The 21,772-nt window shown below is 37.5% G+C and overlaps 1 protein-coding gene across 1 annotated transcript in view; it reads right to left on the reverse strand.

Moving 5' to 3' along the window:
- Positions 1–21,772, reverse strand: part of SLC26A7 (solute carrier family 26 member 7) — a 113,216-nt gene that overhangs the window by 26,161 nt on the left and 65,283 nt on the right. Inside the window, exons 7-13 of the mRNA XM_077876295.1 lie at positions 21,265–21,347; positions 19,002–19,149; positions 16,901–17,014; positions 10,572–10,649; positions 9,446–9,541; positions 2,272–2,378; positions 1,191–1,257 (exon numbers count right to left, since the gene is read on the reverse strand). Coding sequence (XP_077732421.1) covers positions 1,191–1,257; positions 2,272–2,378; positions 9,446–9,541; positions 10,572–10,649; positions 16,901–17,014; positions 19,002–19,149; positions 21,265–21,347 — 693 coding nt within the window. The remainder of the gene's footprint in view (positions 1–1,190; positions 1,258–2,271; positions 2,379–9,445; positions 9,542–10,571; positions 10,650–16,900; positions 17,015–19,001; positions 19,150–21,264; positions 21,348–21,772) is intronic.

The raw sequence follows: 21,772 nt of genomic DNA on the forward strand, positions 1-21,772 counted from the left end.
TTTGTGTGAGCACTATATTCTCATGGAAAATTTAAAGAAAATTAAAAATAAATTCCCATCACTGATGGAAAACTTGAGCCCTGAACATTCTGAGGGCTCTGGACTCTAATAGCTCACTATGAAGCAATTTTTTTCACACTTATTAAAAACACAAGCCATAATGTATATAAATATTGAATCACTATGTTGTATAACTGAATCTAATACGATAGTGTATGCTAATTGTTCTTCAATTTAAACACACACACACACATGCACACACGTGTGCATCTGCATGTGTTCACACATGTTCCATTTCCCTGAGTGTCACAGAAGGACTCCTGATGCTACTTCCTACTTCCAATCTACTCAGAAAACCCTGACAATTGGTCCTTCTGGTGGGAGGCCAGTTCTCTTTGTTTTGAGGCCAATCATGAGGTACTGAAGCAAGTGAACATGATAAATAGAGAAAAAAAAAATGGTTAGTCAAACATTTACAAAGCAGGTTCAAAGTGAGGCCATATTTTTAAATTGCCAAAATATTTAAGTCAACATTTTTTCCCCTCGTTTTAAATTTGTTTTGGTCATCTTTCAGAATAAGAAGCTAGAACTCAAACACCATTGGCTTGCCCAACCATGGAGAGGGCAAGACAATTTACATAAGCTGTTTTCTTAAAAAGATGTCCACTGTGCAAGAAACCAATCCTACTGGCATTCCATAACCATTGGACTTAATTACCCTCTGCTAATAATACAATCTCACTGTGTTACAAAAAATAAAAGCAATACTATGATCCAATCTTGCTTTATTCCCTTCCCTATTTATTCCCTTCCCTATTTATTCCCTATCTTCTTGTATCATTTAATTTGGAATAGACTATTTGTTTAGTTTGACTATTTTATGCAACTTAGCTAATGAAAAAGAGATTTCCAAATGCCTGAACTAATCTGGACCATGATTTCACTGTGAGCTGTAGTTTTATGAACCGTGCTATCATCTTATCTGAATGCTAATACAGGATTTTTGTTGTTCTATTGATTTGTTGCATGTCAACTGCCACATGTATGGTGGTCACATATACCACTGAAAGTTCATGCTCATTAAAAATAAAATTATGTACTTAAAATTATGCTTTATCTACTTATGATACCTTAAAACTATCTGAACTACAAAAATTGTTAATTATTACACAAAGGAAAAGTAAACTTACGCCATCCGTTTCTATCTTCACTTTCAATTCCATTTCTTTCATGTTTTTTATACTCAGAGTCTTTGCCCTAGAATTCAGGAAGATAAAAAATAAAATGACATTTCCTAATCACTACAATAACAATGAAAATGTAAACAGGATGTCATTTCATCTTAACAATTAGAACATAGCTATATTGATTAAAATCCTCTATCCCGTTTGTTCATAAAACATTGGTAAATCTGTATTTCTCTGAGATCCTAAGGAATAGAGAGTAACGCTGGAGACATTTAACTAGAGATTAATAAATATAATTTACCTCCTCTGGGTTCCCAGAGCCCCGTATCTCCAAGCCACAAGAGGTAGATTAACAAAAAGAATTATAGGAGAGTGTATAGTGTTTAGGAAAATCTTGTTTTAGGGGAAAAAGAAGTAAAGAGGGATCAATGGCAAGATAGGACCAGATACTGATGAATCTACATAGACAGATTTCTACAGAAATCTCTATATAGACTCATGGGGGTAACACTTGACGTTTTTATAAGTATATTATTTCACAAAGAATTTCAAGGGAAGGATGAGAAATGAGTAGAAGCATTATCAGATGATGAGCACTGAGAAAGTAGAAAAAGAACTGGTCAACATAGTGGAACGGTTTCCAGAAGTTCAGTAAAAATCTTCAATAAATTATCTAGAAGAAATTTATACACATATATATATAAATCTGCCTTCCGAAAAATCAAATTTACTGATGTTATTTAATTTTCTAAATGATTAGATTTTATGTGGCCATTGAATAATATGTCCCCTTCACCTGATTTTTAAAAAAACAACAGCTCTGTGACACAGTGTATAGCTACGGGTTAATTTACTTACTTTGATAGATTTTATATATTCTATTTTATAGTGTGGACAAGATATTTCTTTTCATTAAGACAAACATTGTTATATATCATATATATATATATACTCTTTCTTTTACTCTCTAATTCTCTGATACCAACTAAAACATGAGTGTAGCACTAAATATTCCACAGAAATAAAAGTGGCAATACCATTTACTTTGCTAATGTGTCAAAATAAACAGCATTTAAGATCTTACCTTGGGAAGCGACCAATCACGATAGCTATGGTACAGACCACACCGAACAGCAGCCCCACATTGGCAGCAAAGCATATTGTAAATACGTACGTACTGACCCAGATGCCCTGGAAGAGAAACAGGAAACAGAAGAATTACCCTTTGGTAATTCTCATCTTTCTCGTGATTGCTAAATTCCTCACAATCTTATTCTACAACATTCCTGTGACCAAATCTCTCAGCAAGAATAGGCTATTTAAAGGGTGGTAAACAGAGTCTGGAAACACAGAAACAAATCCTGGTTCCATCAGACTCCCAGCAGTAAAGGTGGGGAAAAGGCACATCCTTTCATTTCTAGGAACTGCCAGCCCTTAGTTCAATTCCCAGCAGCCCTTTCTTTCAGATCTGTAAATAGTTGGTTGATAACACATGGTTCAAAAGCATGCCATAATTTTCCAGTTTTCTCATTTAATGGAATAATATTATAAGCAAATGTTAGCAGATTTTTGGTCATTCCCCATAATTTTTGTATTCTAGGATTGCTAATGTAGTCTATTACTATGTAAGACCCTCAAAGGCTAATGGTTAAAATGATTGAATCTAATACTACCAATGTCACTGTTAGATCAGCCACTATAAAGATTGTTATAATTTTATTTGCAAGAGGCAACCTCTTGTGAAATTGTGAAAGCTGAAAAATCTGGGTCAACTTAGTCCTTGGGAATATTTCAAAAGATTGCAAGAAAATTCTTTCTCCTTTAGTTGGGACTCCAACATTATTACAGTTTTGCCCATTACCTGAAATTACAATTTATAACAAGATATTGTATTATAGTTGGCATTTCTAAGTTTATTGCTGGCAAAAAAAAAATCTTTAAAAGCAAAATAATTTGTGAAATCCAGAAGGTTATATTTTCTAAACACAATTTCCTGCATTTATCAAATATTAGACTAACAAAATATTCAAGCTGCCTCTTTCCCCCAAACTATTTGCATTACTCTACCTATGCACAGTTCTAAGTGGATTTCTTTGTCCCAGTGGCTATATGAGTACTTTAAAACATCTTCAACAATCTAATTCAATCTCATATGCAAATGAAAAAGTTAGAAACTTCTCTATAATCTGAAGATAGTGCAGATTCTTGTAGGGGAGGGTGAGACAAGTTTGAAGTAAATGTTTCTAAATAGCATTTTTTACACAAAATGCTTCTCCTTTGTATTATTTATCTAAATGGAGCTTGAGTGGTTCTTCATGGTGAGCTATTTTGAAAAGCTAAGCCCTTGGAAGCAAATGGAGGGATATTTACCTATAAAATTCCTTTTGATATAGAAGAAACAAACATTCTAAAGTAAAAAGAGAAAATATATCTTAAGCGTTCTCATGTTCAGATCCATCACGAAGAAATGTAATGCTGTTAGCACTTACTATGACATCATCCTCAGCCTGTCATCTCATAGATTAGACACTAAAATGTTTTTCCTCTATTCAGATGAAAAGACAATCATTTGAGTCTTTTATACATATACAGTGTAATTTTTCCTCCCTAATGTATTACATAACGTAAAATGCTTCATCACATAAGGCTGCAAGTTTTTGATCATTACTTCAACTTGCCATGATTGCTTTGTTTCTTACTCATCCCTTAATGTGGACTGAACCCCCCTGGGTGGGGCAAAATAAGACCTCACCAAAAGCTTTATACGTCTGATTCCTCATGGCCGATCTCCATGATTCAATATAGCAGAGGGAACTGAGGATCCTGGTCCCTGCCGTTTATAAAAACCACAGAGCCCAGAGGCCATGATTCATCAGAGCAACCAAAAATTTTGGTACCATCTGGTTCTATTTTTAAAGTATATTTACTCTCCCACAACATCATCTATTGTAAGTTGGGTTCACAATGCTTAGTTATTTCCTGGGGCTACATTTATAGCTTTGAAAAAAAATATCAAAATGTAAATTAACAACACAGACCAGGGAAACAGTTCCATTGGTTAGAGTGAGTCCCAACACTGTTCTGTAACAATGTCTGTTAAAGATCCAAACATTGGTTGTCACAGTTGTAAGGAATTAGTTAACTCCTAGGCTCTTATTTTTTTCATCATGTGTTCCCACTTGATCCCTTCTCTATTAGCACTCACAGTCCCTAAACACAAGCTAACCCCAAAACTGACCTCAAGCAGGAAACACATAAACACATAAACCCTTACACAGTGGAGCCTCTACTCAATCACTTCACCTCCTCCTCATCTGTTTTGGTGATTGATACACATTATTATATTCCTGTAGATGTGAATTCTATTCCCACTGTTCCGTTACTCAAACCCAGCTCGATTTGGCCTTGGATTCCTATTTCCTCATTACTTCAGACAGGGTTTTGATCGACAGCTCAAAGTGGAATCATTATTGAACTATAAACAATTTAAAGAAATAAAAATTTCTAACTTTTCATGTGATGACTGCTTATGTGATGTTTTTTAAACTTTCAACCTTCAAATTATTTTATGTATATCCACAGCTTCACTTCCATGATATTTTAATGTATTCTATCTATTGAGTAATCTGGACATATTCTATCTTCTGGGTTATATAACCTATATCCAAAAATGTCTGTGCAATAGTCTCACTACAAATGCTATGTCCTGATCATATTCCAATCATCCATGACTTCTCACTGTTGAATTCCTTAGCAACTTGGAAATACCTGTCCACTTCAACCTTAGGAGGCTTTGTTAAACTAAACCCAACATCTCATTCAACCATCATCCATCTGTAATATCCATGTTATCTTCCTGAACCATACTTTTTGCCTGCACCATACTATTCACTCCAAGTTTTCAACTCTCATCTCTACATAGGAGACTACCAGTTTTGAGCTATTAAGCCATTTTTCAAACTGTCTACTGATATCTTCAAACGCAAATGCAAACTCATTAACTTTACCCCAAGATCTCCCCTTCCTTCAATGTTCTCTTTCAGTTATAACTCTAATATTCTTCATGACACTACAGTCAGAAACTGTGGAATCATATTTACTATTTCTCTTTTTTATCTACTCGTCCAATCATTTCCTATCAATTATTAATTTTAAAAATCTCAAACCATGCCCTCTTCATAATTCACTGATAATGGCCTAGTTCACACTTTCCTATGGCTTGCCTAGACTATTCTGACAGCCTCCTACCTAATTACCTGTGTTTGTTATCCGCACTGTAAACCATTTGCTATACCGCTGCCAGGATTATCTTTTTTAAAAGTATTGATTTAGATAGGATGTTAAAGGTACTTTTACTCTACTACCTTTTATTGAAATCCATCCAAAATAATATAAAAAAAAACTGAATATATAGGGAGGAAAACCCAGCCTCAAAGAAACAAGAACATGGTCACAACTCCTAACTACAAAATATGGTGTAGAGTTGCCGAAGACTGTGAAGTTTGTAAAATATCAAGGTGGATACTGGAAACCAACACATCTGCCCTCAAGTTTTAATCAATTACAGATTTCTTCATGAATGTCACAGTTTTAAAAATTCTATATAGTAATTTTCTGATAAAAGCTCTCAATTCTTTGGGCAATGGTGGGCTACAAAAGAAGAAGGAAATGTACCCATATGATATATATTTTATACCGTGGAAAGAAGAGCAGTAACATGAAACACCAGTTGTATCACTTAAAACCTAACTTCCTAACCAAAGGAGACTGACAGAGGTGAAGAAACATGAAGAAGGGAGAAAAGACAGCAAGTGTCATAAGAGAGCCTGTGATTGTGAGGCTCTGTTTCAACAAGGGACAAATCTTCTGATGACGTACCTAAATCAGAGCTGTGGACTACTCCATCTTACTTCCTCACCTCCTTCCCTCCCCATATTACTTTTAAGCAAATAGCTAGGACCACTAAAAATGCATTATAATCATAAAATAATCACAGGGATTTATTCATAGAAATAGGGAAGGAAACAAAATAACGAAACAGAGACGAGATAGGTCTAGACATTGTAATAGGCAATTTAACACCCCCCCCCACACACACACAAACCCTTAGAAGTAGATGTGAAGATTCAAAGAAGAAAACCTGTATTACAAAAAAGAAAAACTGAAAGAGATTTTAAAAATAAGCTGGAAGAATTTAGAAAAGGATGTGGATAGATATAAAAACATTAGAGATAAGAGCCATATTTGAAGCTAAAAAAAAGAGAGATAATCACAACTAGAATACCATAACAGGGATATAGCAAATAGTCCAGAAAAACCACACCTACGCTCCCAAAAATAATTTTAGGAAAATATATAGATACATAGAAAGACAAAATAAAATCAACAAATACATAATTCATGAAAAGAATATATAGATTTGGAAAAATACTCAGAGATACATTAGAAGAAAAATTTTGCATATAATCTTTAATTCTGAGATCAAAGGGATATGTCATTCTCATAGAAATTTGACACTGGATGTTCAACCACAAGAAATATTCTGATAATATTACCAAATATCATGGGCAAGAAAGAACTTCACTGAATATCCACGCAGAAAAACAAATTCACATAAGATAACAAAATAAATCATGTTGACCTATAATTTCTCTGTTTCATCTCTCAATACCTGAAGATAGTGCCAAGTCTAAAAAGTCCTGGGAAAGCTTTTTAGACTCGGCCAAAAACTTCCTTCTAGTATGGGAAAAAAAATCCAACATACAGATATTTTTACCACGCAGCAGCTCAGGGAATATAAACACATAAGCCTTTCTTGAAAAACTACTTGGTAATGACATACAGAAAACAAAGAGATTAATTGAAATAAATAACTCTGGAATGAGAACCTACATTTAAAAGAAAAAAAAACTAAGGTAACCAGTAAATGCATTTAAATAATCTTCTATAATTGAATGACATCATCTTCTAGCAGTGATGTTCCTAACCAGAAACTTAGAACTACTTCTAGACTGATGCACTTTATATGATGAATTGGTAGTGAGGACAAATTAGTGCAGTCTCTTAAATATCTTTCAACTCTATTTCTGCCTCTTGAACCTCCTGGTCTCACTTGTGTTCCAGGCCTTGCTCACTTACTTGGCTGACTTCCTAAGGCATTTCATCCATCTTCCCCAAATGACTTCAGCGACCCTTCCAATACATAAATCTTATTCCTACTTCTCCTTTTCGTGATGTCATACTGCCTTCAGGATGAAGTTTAGTCTTCTTTATAGGACATAAGCAACCTTTCCCAGTCCAACTCATTCTTAACCTTTGCAACCCCATCTATTCCTACTCCTACACTCAGACTCGATGTTCCACCCGTCATTTCCTGGAAGAAGGCTTTCCTGACATCACTCCCCTTGCAATATGGTACCATGCTCCCCTTTATGAAATAAATGAGTCCCCTAGAAGTACCTTTATCACAGGGTTATCAAATAGCTTGTTCAATAAGTCTGCATCCTCTAATTCCTCTATTTCCATGTGCTACCTTACATATATCACCTTTAAAAAGTCATGATCTTCCATCAGTCTGGCTAATTTTAACCCTTTGGCCTGCCTATCAGTACTGTTATTTCAAGTCTCAGTTCCCATTTCAGCTCTGCTGTTAGACTCTCATATGCACCCAGTCCAAATTAAATGCTCTAACTTCCATTTTTTCCCCAGCATTAAGCTTGTACTTTTATTTCCAGGTAATGTTGTATCATGTCTTGCATAATAAGTTGATGTTTCTATGTCTGCTTCCTGCACAATGAAAGTGTCTGGAGGGGACAAGTAGTTCTTTATTTATCTCTGCGCTCCTCATGGCACCCAGTATTGTACTTGGGTAGGGTAATACTGAGCCTTGAGAGAAGTGTTATGAAAATAGGCACCAGTTACCCAGTTACCCCACCCACACCCACCTCCCCTTCCACTACCCCCTGTTCATTTCCCAGAGTTAGGAGTCTCTCATGTTTTGTCATCCTCTCTAATTTTTCCCATTCATTTTCCCTCCTTTCCCTTATAATCCCTTTCACTATTTCTTATATTCCCCATATGAGTGAAACCATATGATGATTGCCTTTGGTCACCAACTATTAAAAGGTGGACATATGAGTGGTACAAGTCCACTGATAAGAGTGAAGAACATAAGTAGGTTAAAAAAAAAAAGAAAAGAAATGTATAAAATATATACATTTTGAATAGAATATATTTTCAAGTGGAACTTGCCTAATCTTTTGTATTAAAATATTAAATGTAAAAAAAATAGGCACCAGCACAAATAATCCCCCCAAAGTCTCCCTGAGCAAAGAATGTGAAGGAGGGAGAAATATAGAGAACTGCATTTCAATATGGCAAATGTCATAAGAGAGTTAAACAGAGGGTACTTATGAAATACTCTACCTGTATTGGAAAGGGAAAGTATTTTGGATGCTCCTACATAGATATATTTCTCTAAAATAAGTATGTTATACATTTCTTTTTTTTTTTTAAAAGGATTTTCAATTTTTATTTATTTATGATAGCCACACACAGAGAGAGAGAGAGAGAGGCAGAGACACAGGCAGAGGGAGAAGCAGGCTCCATGCACCGGGAGCCCGATGTGGGATTCGATCCCGGGTCTCCAGGATCGCGCCCTGGGCCAAAGGCAGGCGCCAAACCACTGCGCCACCCAGGGATCCCATGTTATACATTTCTGTTAGTAGAAGCCACACTTGATCATTGTTCAGTACCATTTAATCTCTTGCTGGCAATATCCTATCAACATAATGCTCCTTTCAGTGTCACCCCTTTAAAACCAAATTCATGAGACTTTGTGTTTTGAAGGAATATGGTCACTATTAAGATGTTCACCCTATATTAATGCAACACATTTCTTAGCAATTAATGATGGTTTTTCATATGTATTCTATTAGTGTGTACTTCCTTAATGAGCTTCACTTCCAGAATCAATTCATAATGGAAATTGAGAAGACCCAAACCATTCAAGTTAGCAAGCATTTCAGTAAAAGTTCTCAAAAAACACATCAAAATTTGACAAAATTCCATTTCTATTTCTTATAGACATTTTATATTTTAATGCCTTTATTAAGAGTTTGAAAAAAATAAATGGTAGTTTATGAAGCGTACAAGTCTCAATGGCCAAAACTATTTTCTGCAAATAAAAATATCACAGTTGATTTTGTGATACATGTTTAAGCCAAAGAGGGAAAATTTTAGGTCAAATTTCTACTTACCCAGTCGATTTTATCCACGTTCCAATATTTTTTTAAGTCCCGAAACTGTATTAGCATTCCCTTCAGTCCGACGACAATAATACTTGCAAGAACACACTACAGATGGGAAATAAGTTGATGAAGAAGTAAGATATAGATTTTCATCTGAATTTAAAAGGACCAAGGTATTATTTCTTGTATGTTTTTTAAGTACTTACTAGAGAAAAGCAATCTTCATTTAGAAAACTAAAACAATATTCATTTCGTTTAGAACCAATCTATTATTGTACTTTAGGAATATTATATCAATTCTAGGAAATCACAGTGTAAAATTTATGCCATTGTAAAACATACAAAAGAAAAAAAAAAGACAAGTAATGAATTTATAAGGGTGCATGTTATAAAGCTGAATATCCTCTTAACTTTAAAATAGTTATCCACTGCCATTTGAAGTTTGTTGAAAAAATTAAATTTTTATATTGTATATTTCCTTGTAATTACCTTTAACATCAATTATCTGGTTTCACCTGAAGATACTTATAAGCCACTTGAAAAGTGAACTTGATCATTAGAAGATCCTGCTGTGGAAATGATTTACTCTCACTATATGAATGAAGAATTAGAACAAGACAGGATTGAGAAGGTCTCTGGCTTTCTGAGGACCAGAATCTTACTTGGGTCAGTGTGATGCCCCAGATTTATGAAAAGCAAGGTAAAAAACCATTAAAACTGGGGTTCTGAGTCACTTTGTATAAGATACCAGTTGTGGCAAGAGGTATTTTGTTCCCTACTCCCTTGCCCTACACACATTTTTCTAGCAGTCCAAGATCTGATAAAATAATTCCAAAGTCTGTTTCTTATACCAGAGATTGCCCTGTTCCACCCTCCAAATGAGCACAGAATAAATCTGATTCCACAATTCCAGTTTTACACATGAGCCTAAGAAACAGAAAACAGCCACAGTCCTTTCCCATTCCTCCCCCATCAAATATGGTCTCTGTTCACCTCCCCTCCATTCAATCATTACTTCTGTCACATGGTTTTCAGACATAGGGTCATTGAGGCTACTCTTCTAAGACATTTTAATATACAATGATTTCATTAAAAGTAAGATTAAGAAGTAGATAATGAAAAAGTACTACTGTACCATGGGCAGCCAGTAAAGCAAAGGTCCTACTGCATAGATGACTATCAGGACAAGAATGCAAGATATTAAACAAGCCACCTGTAAAATACAAGACAGATGAGAAAGAAAGCCTTGAACTTTCTTATTATTCCAAAGTTATAGGAGGAAATAAAATTCTTAGTTCATCTTGATTATAAGAAACCAAATGTTGGTGCATGATTGTTAAATTGCATAGACTACCATTATCTATATTTTGCAGCTGAGGGAACCCAAACATGACAGCTGACAAACTGGTGCAATCAAATTAAGTCAGTGATGAGAGAAAAGCAATTCCACACAAAGAAATAGGACACCATCAACTTTTATCACACATCACGGCAATGACTTTTTTTGTTTAATAGTGAAAGTGACATTTCAATTAAAAGTCCGTTAGCCTGTTGTTGTTCAGCTTGACTCTCCTCATTTCCTAGCAAGATGTTTGAATAATAACTGAATAGGCAGCTTAGGGTTTTTCTCTGCTGATGATAAATTTCCACTGAAGCACTTACTCTCTTTGGAGTTCTTTGTTAGGAAGGGTTCTAATATGAAGCAGTTATATGGGATTATAGGAGCAGTCTCTGCAGTGAAGGAGACTTAATTTCATTAATCCCGAAGGGTCATTAGTATCATGTTCCAACCAACTCAACCTGCTGACAAAAGGCAATTCAGAACACCTGACTCCTAGCTTTGCTCCACTTGAGAACCTGATTCCGCATAAGCAAATGAATGCCTTAGTAAAAATGTTTAGCCAAACTGTCAGCCCAATAAGAGAAACGAGGGCTTTCACAGGACCAAAAAGATGCCCAGAATATCATTATGGAGATAGCAAAGGGAATCAGGATTTCATAGGATGGCTAAAATTAAAAATAAATATATAAACAATCAATCAATATCAAGGGTTGGCATGGACTCAAAGCAACTGGAGTTCCCAGACATTGCTGGTACCAATGCAGCATAGTACAACCACTTTGAAAGGAGCTTCACAGTTTCTTGGGACATTGTGCATACACTTACATGTGTCCCAGAACTACCTAAGAGAAATGAAAACATATGCCCATGCGAATACCTACACGTAAATATTTATAGCAGCTTTATTCATGAACACCAAAAACTGTAACTGGGGACGCCTGGGTGGCTCAGCGGTTGAGCACCTGCCCCTGGCTCAGGGCATGATCTGCGGTCTTGGGATCGAGTCCCCCATCGGGCTCCCTGCCTGGAGCCTGCTTTTCCCTCTGCCTACGTCTCTGTCTCTCTCTCTCTCTCTCCGTGTGTCTTTCATGGATAAATAAATAAAATCTTTAAAAAAAACTGTAACTGAAAAGTCCACCAACTGGTGAACAGATTAGCAAATTGTGGTACATCGTACAACGCAATACTACTCGGCAATAAAAAAAGAGAAGAGACTATTGATGTATGCAACATTATATATGGAACTCAAAACCATTAAACTGAGTGAAAGTAGACACAGGTTCTTTCATATTTAGTGGAACCCATCTCCAGCACTCCCCAGCATATAAAGGGAGGGAAAAAATATCCTTCTGTGGGAAACAAGTCCTTTGGGACTAAAATCATTCATAAAACATGTCATAGTATACCAAACTGTTTAGGGTGGTCATTTAGGAAGAATTGGTGATATTATATAAGAATTTTTAAACAATAAGATATGTCTGACATTCCACTAGGCTGGAGAAAGCCCAGGGTCAGAGAACAGATCATAGGATTAATTCAGATAGCTCAGTAAGTGAAGTATGTTTGCAGAAAGAGGGATCCCTGGGTGGCGCAGCGGTTTAGCGCCTGTCTTTGGCCCAGGGCGCGATCCTGGAGACCCGGGATCGAATCCCACGTTGGGCTCCCGGTGCATGGAGCCTGCTTCTCCCTCTGCCTGTGTCTCTGCCTCTCTCTCTCTCTGTGACTATCATAAATTAAAAAAAAAAAAAGAGTGTCTCATGGTTTCTCCCCCTCTCTGATGACTTCCTACTCAGTTTTCCTTCCCTTCCTCTATGACCCTCTGTGCTGTTTCTTATATTCCACATATGAGTGAAACCATATCATTGCCTTTCTCTGATTGACTCATTTCACTCAACATAATATCCTCGAGAGAGACATTTTAAAGGCAAGTTGCAACCAAAACAAGAGAGAACCTTGCTCCTTTTTAAGAAAAAGATTTATTTATTTGAAAGAGAGTGAGAGTGGGAGGAGGGCACACAGGGAGAGAGAGAACGAAAGAGAATCTCAAGCAGACTGCGCTAAATGCAGCGCCTGATGTAGGGCTCAATCTCATGACCTCGAGATCAGGACCCAAGCCAAAACCAAGAGTTGGATGCTCAACCAACTGGGCCACCCAGGAGCCCTCCTTGTTACTCTTTTTCAAACCTCAGAAAACAAATGCCAATTAAGTGCTCTCCTTATATTGTTGGCTTACGTTGTTAGCCAGTAATAAAGTGTTCACACCCTTAGTTAGGCACAAGACAAACACTGTGTAGGTGTTTTGCTATTTTTCAACTCTTTCTATGTTATACTAATTAAAAGGGCTAGAGACATTTTTTTTTTTGTTCTAAAATCTAACTATTCAAAAAATAAAATAAAATAAAATAAAATCTAACTATTCATATTGAGTTAATTCTGCAAAAAGGAGAATGAGATCTACATGTTCTCCCTGTTGCATCATTATATGTATTGTATATGTTGTAGGTTGCTTACAAATATGACTCTGCAGGCATCAGTGTTACGCACACCTACATAGACCACTGGAGGAAGGGTGAGATGCCAGCCATTTCCGTCCTGAATAGTGGCTAAAGAAGGCAAAGTCAGCCAAGAGCTCACTATATGCACAGCTTGGTGGTAGAAGGGCAAAAGTTGTGGGAAAGGGCAGAAGGAGAGAGAGGATATTGGGTCACGAAGGCTAGATTTAAAAAGCTTTAAAGAAGTCAGGAGCAAGAAGCCAAATTTGGAAGAATAAAAGAATATAACTTGGCAAATTAGAACCTAGAGGCAATCTCAGTGTTGCAGAAAAACATGCCAGCTGTCATTTCCGGCTGTGACCGAGCTTCGCCTGCAGCAGATGCTGCTTCTCATCCTTCATGGTTCGGTTACGCCTCCCAAACTGCCCGCAGAGCACCAGTGTGTCTACTCTGTTGGAAGCAAAGGGAAGCGAGTAGGCGAGAGGGCCAGGGCACGCTGTGCTCCCTCCCATGATTACCATTCCTCAGAGGGGAGGATGGAAGGAAGATCTGCAAGACTTCATTGCGCTGTGTGTCTAGGCAGCACCGAGACTTCCTCGTTCCTAGATATCCATGCTCAGCATGGCACCTTTTCAGGGAATCACCATAAAAAAGAGTGTCTATGTGTGGAGGATAGAAATGGATTGGCCTCCTGGATAACTGGGTGGCTCAGTCAGTTAAGGGTCCGACTCTTGATTTCAGCTCCAGTCATGATCTCAGAGTCCTGGGATCAAGCCCCGCCTGAGCTGCCCACTCAGCAGAGTCTGCTTGAGATTCTCTCCCTCTCCCTCTGCCTCTCTCCACCCCTTTCTCCTGTGTACAGGCTCTCTCTCTCAAATAAATAAATAAGATCTTTAAAAAAAAGAAAAGAAAAGAAAAGAAAAGAAAAGAAAAGAAATGTGTTGCCTAAATGTGGAAGAGTTTTTAGGTCTTCTAGATTAATTTCCTGGAGATAATTCTAGTTCCTAAAAGAGACAGAGCCATTTAAGGGGTTGTTCTGTGAAGTCTTGTCACACAGAAAACTGGTTTCACAAATAGCCCATTTAAAGCAAAATTTTTAAGACTTGGCTTGCCCAAGTGCCTTCTTCAAGTCATGTCAATTATCAGTTATACCCACATAACAGTTGCAATGTTAAAGGTCTAAAATGACTACCATGGGAAAGCATCCTCAATTTGGGTATGCACATTAAATCAGATTCCTTCTCTGTGCAATTTAATGGGAATTGTTGGACAGATTAGTGACCATCTCGACAAGCAGAACAGCATGAAAATACTCTCCTGCTGAGCTTTGTGTCTCTGAATTTGTGTTTTGTTGGATCTCTTTCATTTCATCTGAAGTCTAGAATAAAATACCATGCAGAAAATAACTCTGGAAAGTCACTAGAAAAGTTCTGGTGCTCTTATCATTCAAACATGTGGCCCACAGAACAGAGAAAAGTGCCTCGTCATTCCTACCCTATTAGTCAAATAAATATATGTCCAATTAAAATGAAAAAATATAAGATTTAAAAATAACTACATTTTCTCAATGTACTGTGTCCTTAGACATTCAATATTTAAAGTTATGAAGATTAATGAGGCAGTTTTATTATTACTAAAATAGTCATTGGAAAAGTAGTGAATGCCTAAAGGAAACTCCAGGTGTGAAACCCCCAGGTGGAAGACATCTCACGGATTCTATTCCAACCTTCTCTTGCCTGTGTGATGGATGAAGATGCTAACCCGTTCAACATCCTCAGCAAGTTGGAGGGGCAACTTGGAATAGAAACTGCCTTACTGCATCCCAATCAAACCAGGATGTTTTACTACTGAATGTTAAACAAAAGGTTCTGGAAAGGTTTTATTACAATAAAATATTTAATGATACTAATAATGCAATCAATGACAACTGTTAGCACTGAAGGAGTATGTATTGAGTGCTCAGGCTTTGGGCTTAATAAGCACGGATTAACTCATCTAATCTCTATAACAAATACTTGACCAGCCAAGTCTGGTGAGGCTAGAAAGGTCAAGTTATTTGTATTAAGTCACTCAACTTCTAGTCATGGAGCCAGAACACAAGCCCAGACTCTGGAATCCATGCCTTTAGCTACTTACTTTATCTAGCCTGAACATGAAGAGAGGAAATCAAATATACTCCCGCATCGTGAGAAATCAGGTGGAAACTACTACAGAATCCTAGAATTTTATAGATAGAACTGTCTTCAGAGTCGGGGATGACACTTGAGTACACGATGCATTAAGCATTCGAATTTGGCCCCCAAACACTTGAGAGCACAGTTTGTAAGTGTTCACGCTCGTGCACATGATAAACCTATGCTTGAAGTCGCTAGCCTCATAAGAGCCAATCAAAATGTCACATAAAACAAGGGTGAATGACAGCATCACATCTTACCTCATGAGTTACCACAATTACCTCTTGCATTATTATACATTCTGAGTTTGTTGCTGCTTCCTCTCTGATCCATGGTACATTTATCAATAATTTTATTAGTTACTTTTATGCTGTATTTGAATTTCCATTTACCTGTATTTCTCTTGCCACTTGCCCCCAAGGTCAAGAACCATCTTTTTCAAATTTATTCTTCTATAACCCCCCAAAAAAGACTTAACATGAGGCAGACCCCTAATAAATGTTTGAATCATCACAAAAAATGTGTTATAAATACACATTCAACGCCAATGTCATGAACTGTTTTAATAGTGGTTAGCTGTTAATTCCTTACAGTAGCATCTGCATAAATTTTCTTATATGAAACAGTCCTTGAAAAAGTGCAAGATTTGAGGTCAATCTACCTGGGTTCAAATCCCTGCTCCGCCACTCACAAACTCTGTGACCTGGGTAAGTTATTTTTACCTTCTTTCCTCAACTCTCTCATGTGGAAACTGAGGATAATAATTATACCTCCTTCAGAGTTGCCTAAAGGGTAAATGAATTTATTTATATAACAAGTATGACATGCAACGCCTGGCACCTAACTCAATATATGCTTCCACCAACACTCCCATTATCATCATCATCATCAAAACAACATCTTTCTTATAAACATTGTCTGCCTCCTGGTACCCAGCATAATAACTGGTACACAGCAGGTGCTCAACAAATGCTGAACTGATAGAAGTTCCTAAAAATATATAAATGTGCCTTTGACCTAAAATGTGCACAGATGACTTATCACTTGTTTATATACTTGTACATCCCTACTGAACGAAATTTCCCCATCAAGGACGGATTCTGCATATAGCTGATTTCATTTTACTTAAATGAACACAAATGGAAAATTTTCAAGTTGGTTAATTAGCAAAACACAAAATCAGCATCGCCACTAGAGGGAGCTTGATTCAAAGGTTGCCAACAATAACAGGCCGCGAGTCTGATTCCTGTCTGCTCCCTGAGTCCCTGGGCTTCTGGAAGGATCATTCACAAGAAAGAGAGGGAGAGAGAGAGAATGAGATTTTCTCGAAACGAGTTAGAAAACCGTTGAAGAAGTGAAAATACTTTCAGGACTTTAGAGAGAAGCTCAACATCCCCCCTTTCCAAAAAGGAGAGTCACCAGCGGTTCTCTGGTCCATTCTGAACGATGAAGTTACCTGCGTCTTTGCCCCTGTGCTGTACAGGCCAGCAGTCCTTCCCATGGCAGCAGCACTTGGTATGCAGAAGAAAAAGGAAGGAATCACATTGCTGAGGCCATGGGCCAAAAATTCCTACAAGATTGATAATAGGAGAATACATCATTACTTATTCCACAATCAACTTTTGGAGACCACGGGGACATCTTGTCAAAGGATGAGGCTCGTTTGTATTCAATTTCTGTTCTCCGCATTTGTTGTGACTTAAACAATAAAAATAAAATAGCTAACTTTTTTTTTTTTGAGTGCTTACAACAAGCCAGAAACTGTTCTAAGCATTTAATGCTCATAACCACCTTGTAGGAAAGTTCCCCACCATACCCACCACTCCACCAATGGTTTCCACAATGCTAAATCTAGCGGTGGTTTCCTACTTCTCTGGCCTAAAACTGGCCTTGAACATAGCTGCTCAGTTCCTCCTCCTTAAAGGTTCCTTCTAGGTCCTTCTAGGACCCCACACCCTCCTGTCTTCCTCCTACCTCCCTGGCCCCTACTTCTCAGTTTCCTTTATGGTTCCTCCTCCTCTGACCAATCACAGATATTGGACCACTTTTCTCTCTGATCTTAGTTATCCAGATTATACATTGACAACTCTCAAATTTACATCTGTAGTCTGGATCAATCTTCTGCACATTAGACTCATATGGCCAACCTGCTACTTAGGATCTCCATTTGGATGGCTGACGGGTATCCCAAACTTAACCAAATCATGCTGTTGCTCTTTATGATCCCCAACTGATCCCACATTCTTCCCCACCTCAAGTTCCAATTGCTTAGACCAAAGAATTAGAGATATTTTTGACTCCTTCCCCTTTTCCCAGATGGCACCCACATCCAATCCGAATCTGTCTACTTCTCGTCTCTTGCATTGCTACAACTCGGTCCCAGGCATCAAATATCACCTGGATTATTGCAAAAGCCTCCTAATGTTTTCCTGCTTCTGCTGTTGCCAGTAAACAAAACAGATAAATATCCACACCCTCAGAGAGCTGGCACTCTAGTGAGGGAATGCTGACAGTAAGCAAGATTAACACAAAAAGCAAAGCAGAGAAGGGAGTGGAAAAATCTGGAGTTTAGGATTTCAGTTTACCAAGGAAGGCCTCCCTGAGAAGGGAACATTTGAACAAAAGAGGTATGCAGATATCTGAAGGGATGAAGTTCCTAGCAAGGGGAGCAGCAGGTACAAATGTCCTGACCAGAGATATGATTAATGGGTCCAAGGAAAAGGAAGGCATAAGTGTGATTAAAACAGAGTATAAAGGGAAATGGATAAAGGGAAATGGATCAGGGAGGAAAGTGATGGTGGCAGGTCATGGAGGGCCCTATAAGCCTTGGAAAAGAGGCATTTCACCTGCAAACCCTGCTACTGGGAGCGTTTGGGATGAGGAACAACATGGTCTGTGCTGTATACCATTGCATCCCTTGTTCCTAGGCCACTGCCCGGTACTTGGTAGAGCTCAATACACATCCATTAAATGAATAAATCTGTTTTTTTACAGACGACAAAACTGGGGCACAGAAAAACTAAGGCCACTGGAGTCAGAGTGAGATTTTAGACACGGGTAATACGCCATCCCACAGCTGCCTCTGCAGACCTATGCAGGAACGTACGGCCGTGAGGCTTGAAAGAAGAGACTAGCAGAAGTAGATTCAGAAATATGATCAGTAAAATTTTCATTGTTTGGTATTCTCAGAATAACCCCTTGTGCCCTTTAGTTTTTACTAGCAAGAATAAGTAACGTTGGTGTTATTTTTACTTTGAAATCCATGATTTTTAAAAGTCAGCATGCAATGATAATATATGTAGATTCTATCCTAAAATCAAAAAGGACATCAAGATGTCTCTCTCCCTAGGGGGGAAAAATGTATATTATCAACCAACCCATGAAGGCTAGGCTTTTCAGCCGTCTATGAATGTTTTAGAGATTTTTGTTCTGTTCTACCCATTCTTGCTATACACTTAGGAAATTATATTTTTCAGAAGTTCAACATGCTCCGGATCTGAGAGTGCACGAGGACCATGATACAACAGCCCTTGGACAGGGGCTGGGGCCTACTCCACCTGGTTGTCATCAACTGGGTATTTGTATTTTTTGGCAGATCCTTGAGCAAGAGCCAGGGAGGCCACATAGCCGACGAGTGCCACTCCAAAAGCTTCAGTGATTACTGCAGAGAGGACATTCATGGGGGGAGCTCGAGGTGGAGGGATTCTGTGGAAAGAAAGACCATACTGAAGTCATCAACTTCCCTGTAATTTCTGTAACAACTTGCAAATGAATTCAACTGCGGTAATGGCTATGAAGTTCACACAGAAAAAGTGAAACACTCTTGTGAAAACCAAGAAGCCTTGCTGTTAGATGCCCTTTGTTTTCAATATTATTTAGCAGAAAAATCACAAGGATCGTCGCCAAAGCGACGGCTCCATGCATCCATTGGCATTTGCGCCCAGGGAATTTAGGTTACACTAGAGAAACTCTGACTCAACAAAAATTTCCTGTATCAGAACAAAAACAAATCTGGAGTGTTCTTGCATTCTAACCTTTCCAAATATTTAATTGGCAAAGCGTTAAAGACTATATTTCCCACTCTGAGTACTACAGTGTTGTATGCAAACAATGGTTTGATGTGAGCTACAATCTTGAGCTAATCCCTAAATTTGCCATTGAGTTCATCGTTTTAATTATGTTTTTAACTCAATCCTTTCATGGTACACTTAACTATGTATCACATATGTCAAGAAAAACATGTTTAAAAAATTCCACCTACCCTCTGTTGCAAAATATAGTTCCCCAGTTGTAAAGAAGCGTTTAAAATATTTTTTTCAACTAACACCCAGCCACTGTCTCCTTGTCTTTTGAAAACCACTTGAGCCAAGGTATCATTGTTTACTTATCCCTGATGATGCTTTGGAGGACTTACTTCTCCTCCAAAAAACAAATGAAAAAATCCCTCTGGGGAAAAAGTAGAAGAAAAAAAGGAAGATAAATCATGTTGACTTAATATCTTGCAAGAGAGTGGAACGTTCAGCCCTCTCAATTAGCTGTTGCATTTAATTGTCCACAGGACCCCACACCGAGCGCCATTCAAGCACTCCATTGTGGAGTTTTAAGAAAGTTTAGGTAATGCATCTAAATCACAAAGTGAATGGTAGAGCTGGGGTTCACTGTCTCTTTTCAATGCCACACTCTTTCAATGGTTCCTTCAGAGAATGGGTCTGGAAAGGCCACTCAAAGGAGAATTAAAGCCTGTTGGGGAGATGCATGATCTCTTTTACCCACTTAGAAAAGTTTATACCCAAAAGAAATTCATTTGTAACATTACAGGCCCTAAGGTACCTCAATGTGAGTCTGCCCTTTCATTGTATAAGAACTTCCGTTTCATAAAAATTGACCTTGCTTAATTATTAATAACAATGAGCTGACTTAGAAAGAAATAATAATTTTACTTTTGAGGTGGAAAAGTGGAGAACCTTGCAGAAAACCCAAGTTGATTCAAATAATCACCATCAGCCTGCATCTACATAAAGGCTAAAGACAGGATTTATTTTTAATTATCTTTTTAACCCTGAGAATTTTTCTACGGTTCCTCCATTTTAATGTAATTAGAAAGCAAAGTTTGGGACTGGAAGATAAAAGTATAGAGGACTAAACAACTGTTAACTTTGCCCATATTTATAAATATTGGTGAATATACAGCCCATTAAGAGGGAATAACCCTACGGCACCTTTCTCTTCCCTAAGATGTCTTTGTGTTCTTTCAGGCTATATTTGGCTCAATATTTTGCCCTTTTAGGGTGAACATTTCTTGTTAACCTTCCTCTTAGTGTCCAGGAGAAGACTGTAAGAAACCATACCCTCTTCTCTACTCCCACCCTCTCTCACCATTATACACCACCCAGGCCTATGGGGTTTCTATTTCAGATGATGCTTGTGTGCTTTTACTATGTTCTAAGTGAAATAAAAATACTCATAAGAATATGTGAGTGGAATAGGGAACAACAAATCCCAGGCAGAGCATGACTATAATTTAGAAATTCAAACCCTCTGTTTTTTCCCAAATAATATCTTTGTAAATAACTTCCAAATCTTTTACCTGAAGCAACGCTGTATAAAATCATTACCAACTTCCCTACTAACAGGCAAACAGTTTAAGAAGTTACTCTTTCTCCATATGTATATTATTTGTCTCTATAATTTTCAAATAGAAGTTAATTAGAATTTTATCCAATAGAGGACCTTTGAAAAAAACGAAATTCATAGCCGCCTACCCCAAGTCCTTTCCTCCATCAAAAACAAACAAACAAAAAAGAAAGAAAAAGACATTACCCTTTTGGAATATGACCAACTACTTCTAATCCATATGTGATTTCCATATTGGTACAGTAACAAGCAAATGATGCAGCAATAATCTGTGTTCCATTTGAAAAAAAAGAAAAAGAAGATTATTAATTAGCCTCTCAAACACCTTGAAACTATTTCTAAATGTAAACATTGTTCATGTGTCCGTGATTGTCAAGAGTAAAGTTGCACAGACATTTAAAAATTAAGAAAATTTTAAAAATTAAAAAAAAATGCCTCTGAAACTTGAGAGCACTTGATTTGCAGTCTCAAAAATCAAATGGCATCCCAATAACATGGCTTTTCTAATATCCTTCTCGATGTGTCAATCCAATTATGACTGATTTTGAAGGGGTGCAATGCAGAATATGGGAATGCACATATGTGTGTACAGATACCACACACAACCTAAATAGTTGTCTTTCCAGACATGAAGGAATGCTTTATAACACAGCACGATTTCCCTCCCCAACACCAGCTTTTCAAGAGTTCGAGT

Source organism: Canis aureus, chromosome 28 (genome assembly GCF_053574225.1).
Source record: "Canis aureus isolate CA01 chromosome 28, VMU_Caureus_v.1.0, whole genome shotgun sequence".
Classification (NCBI taxonomy): Eukaryota; Metazoa; Chordata; class Mammalia; order Carnivora; family Canidae; genus Canis; species Canis aureus.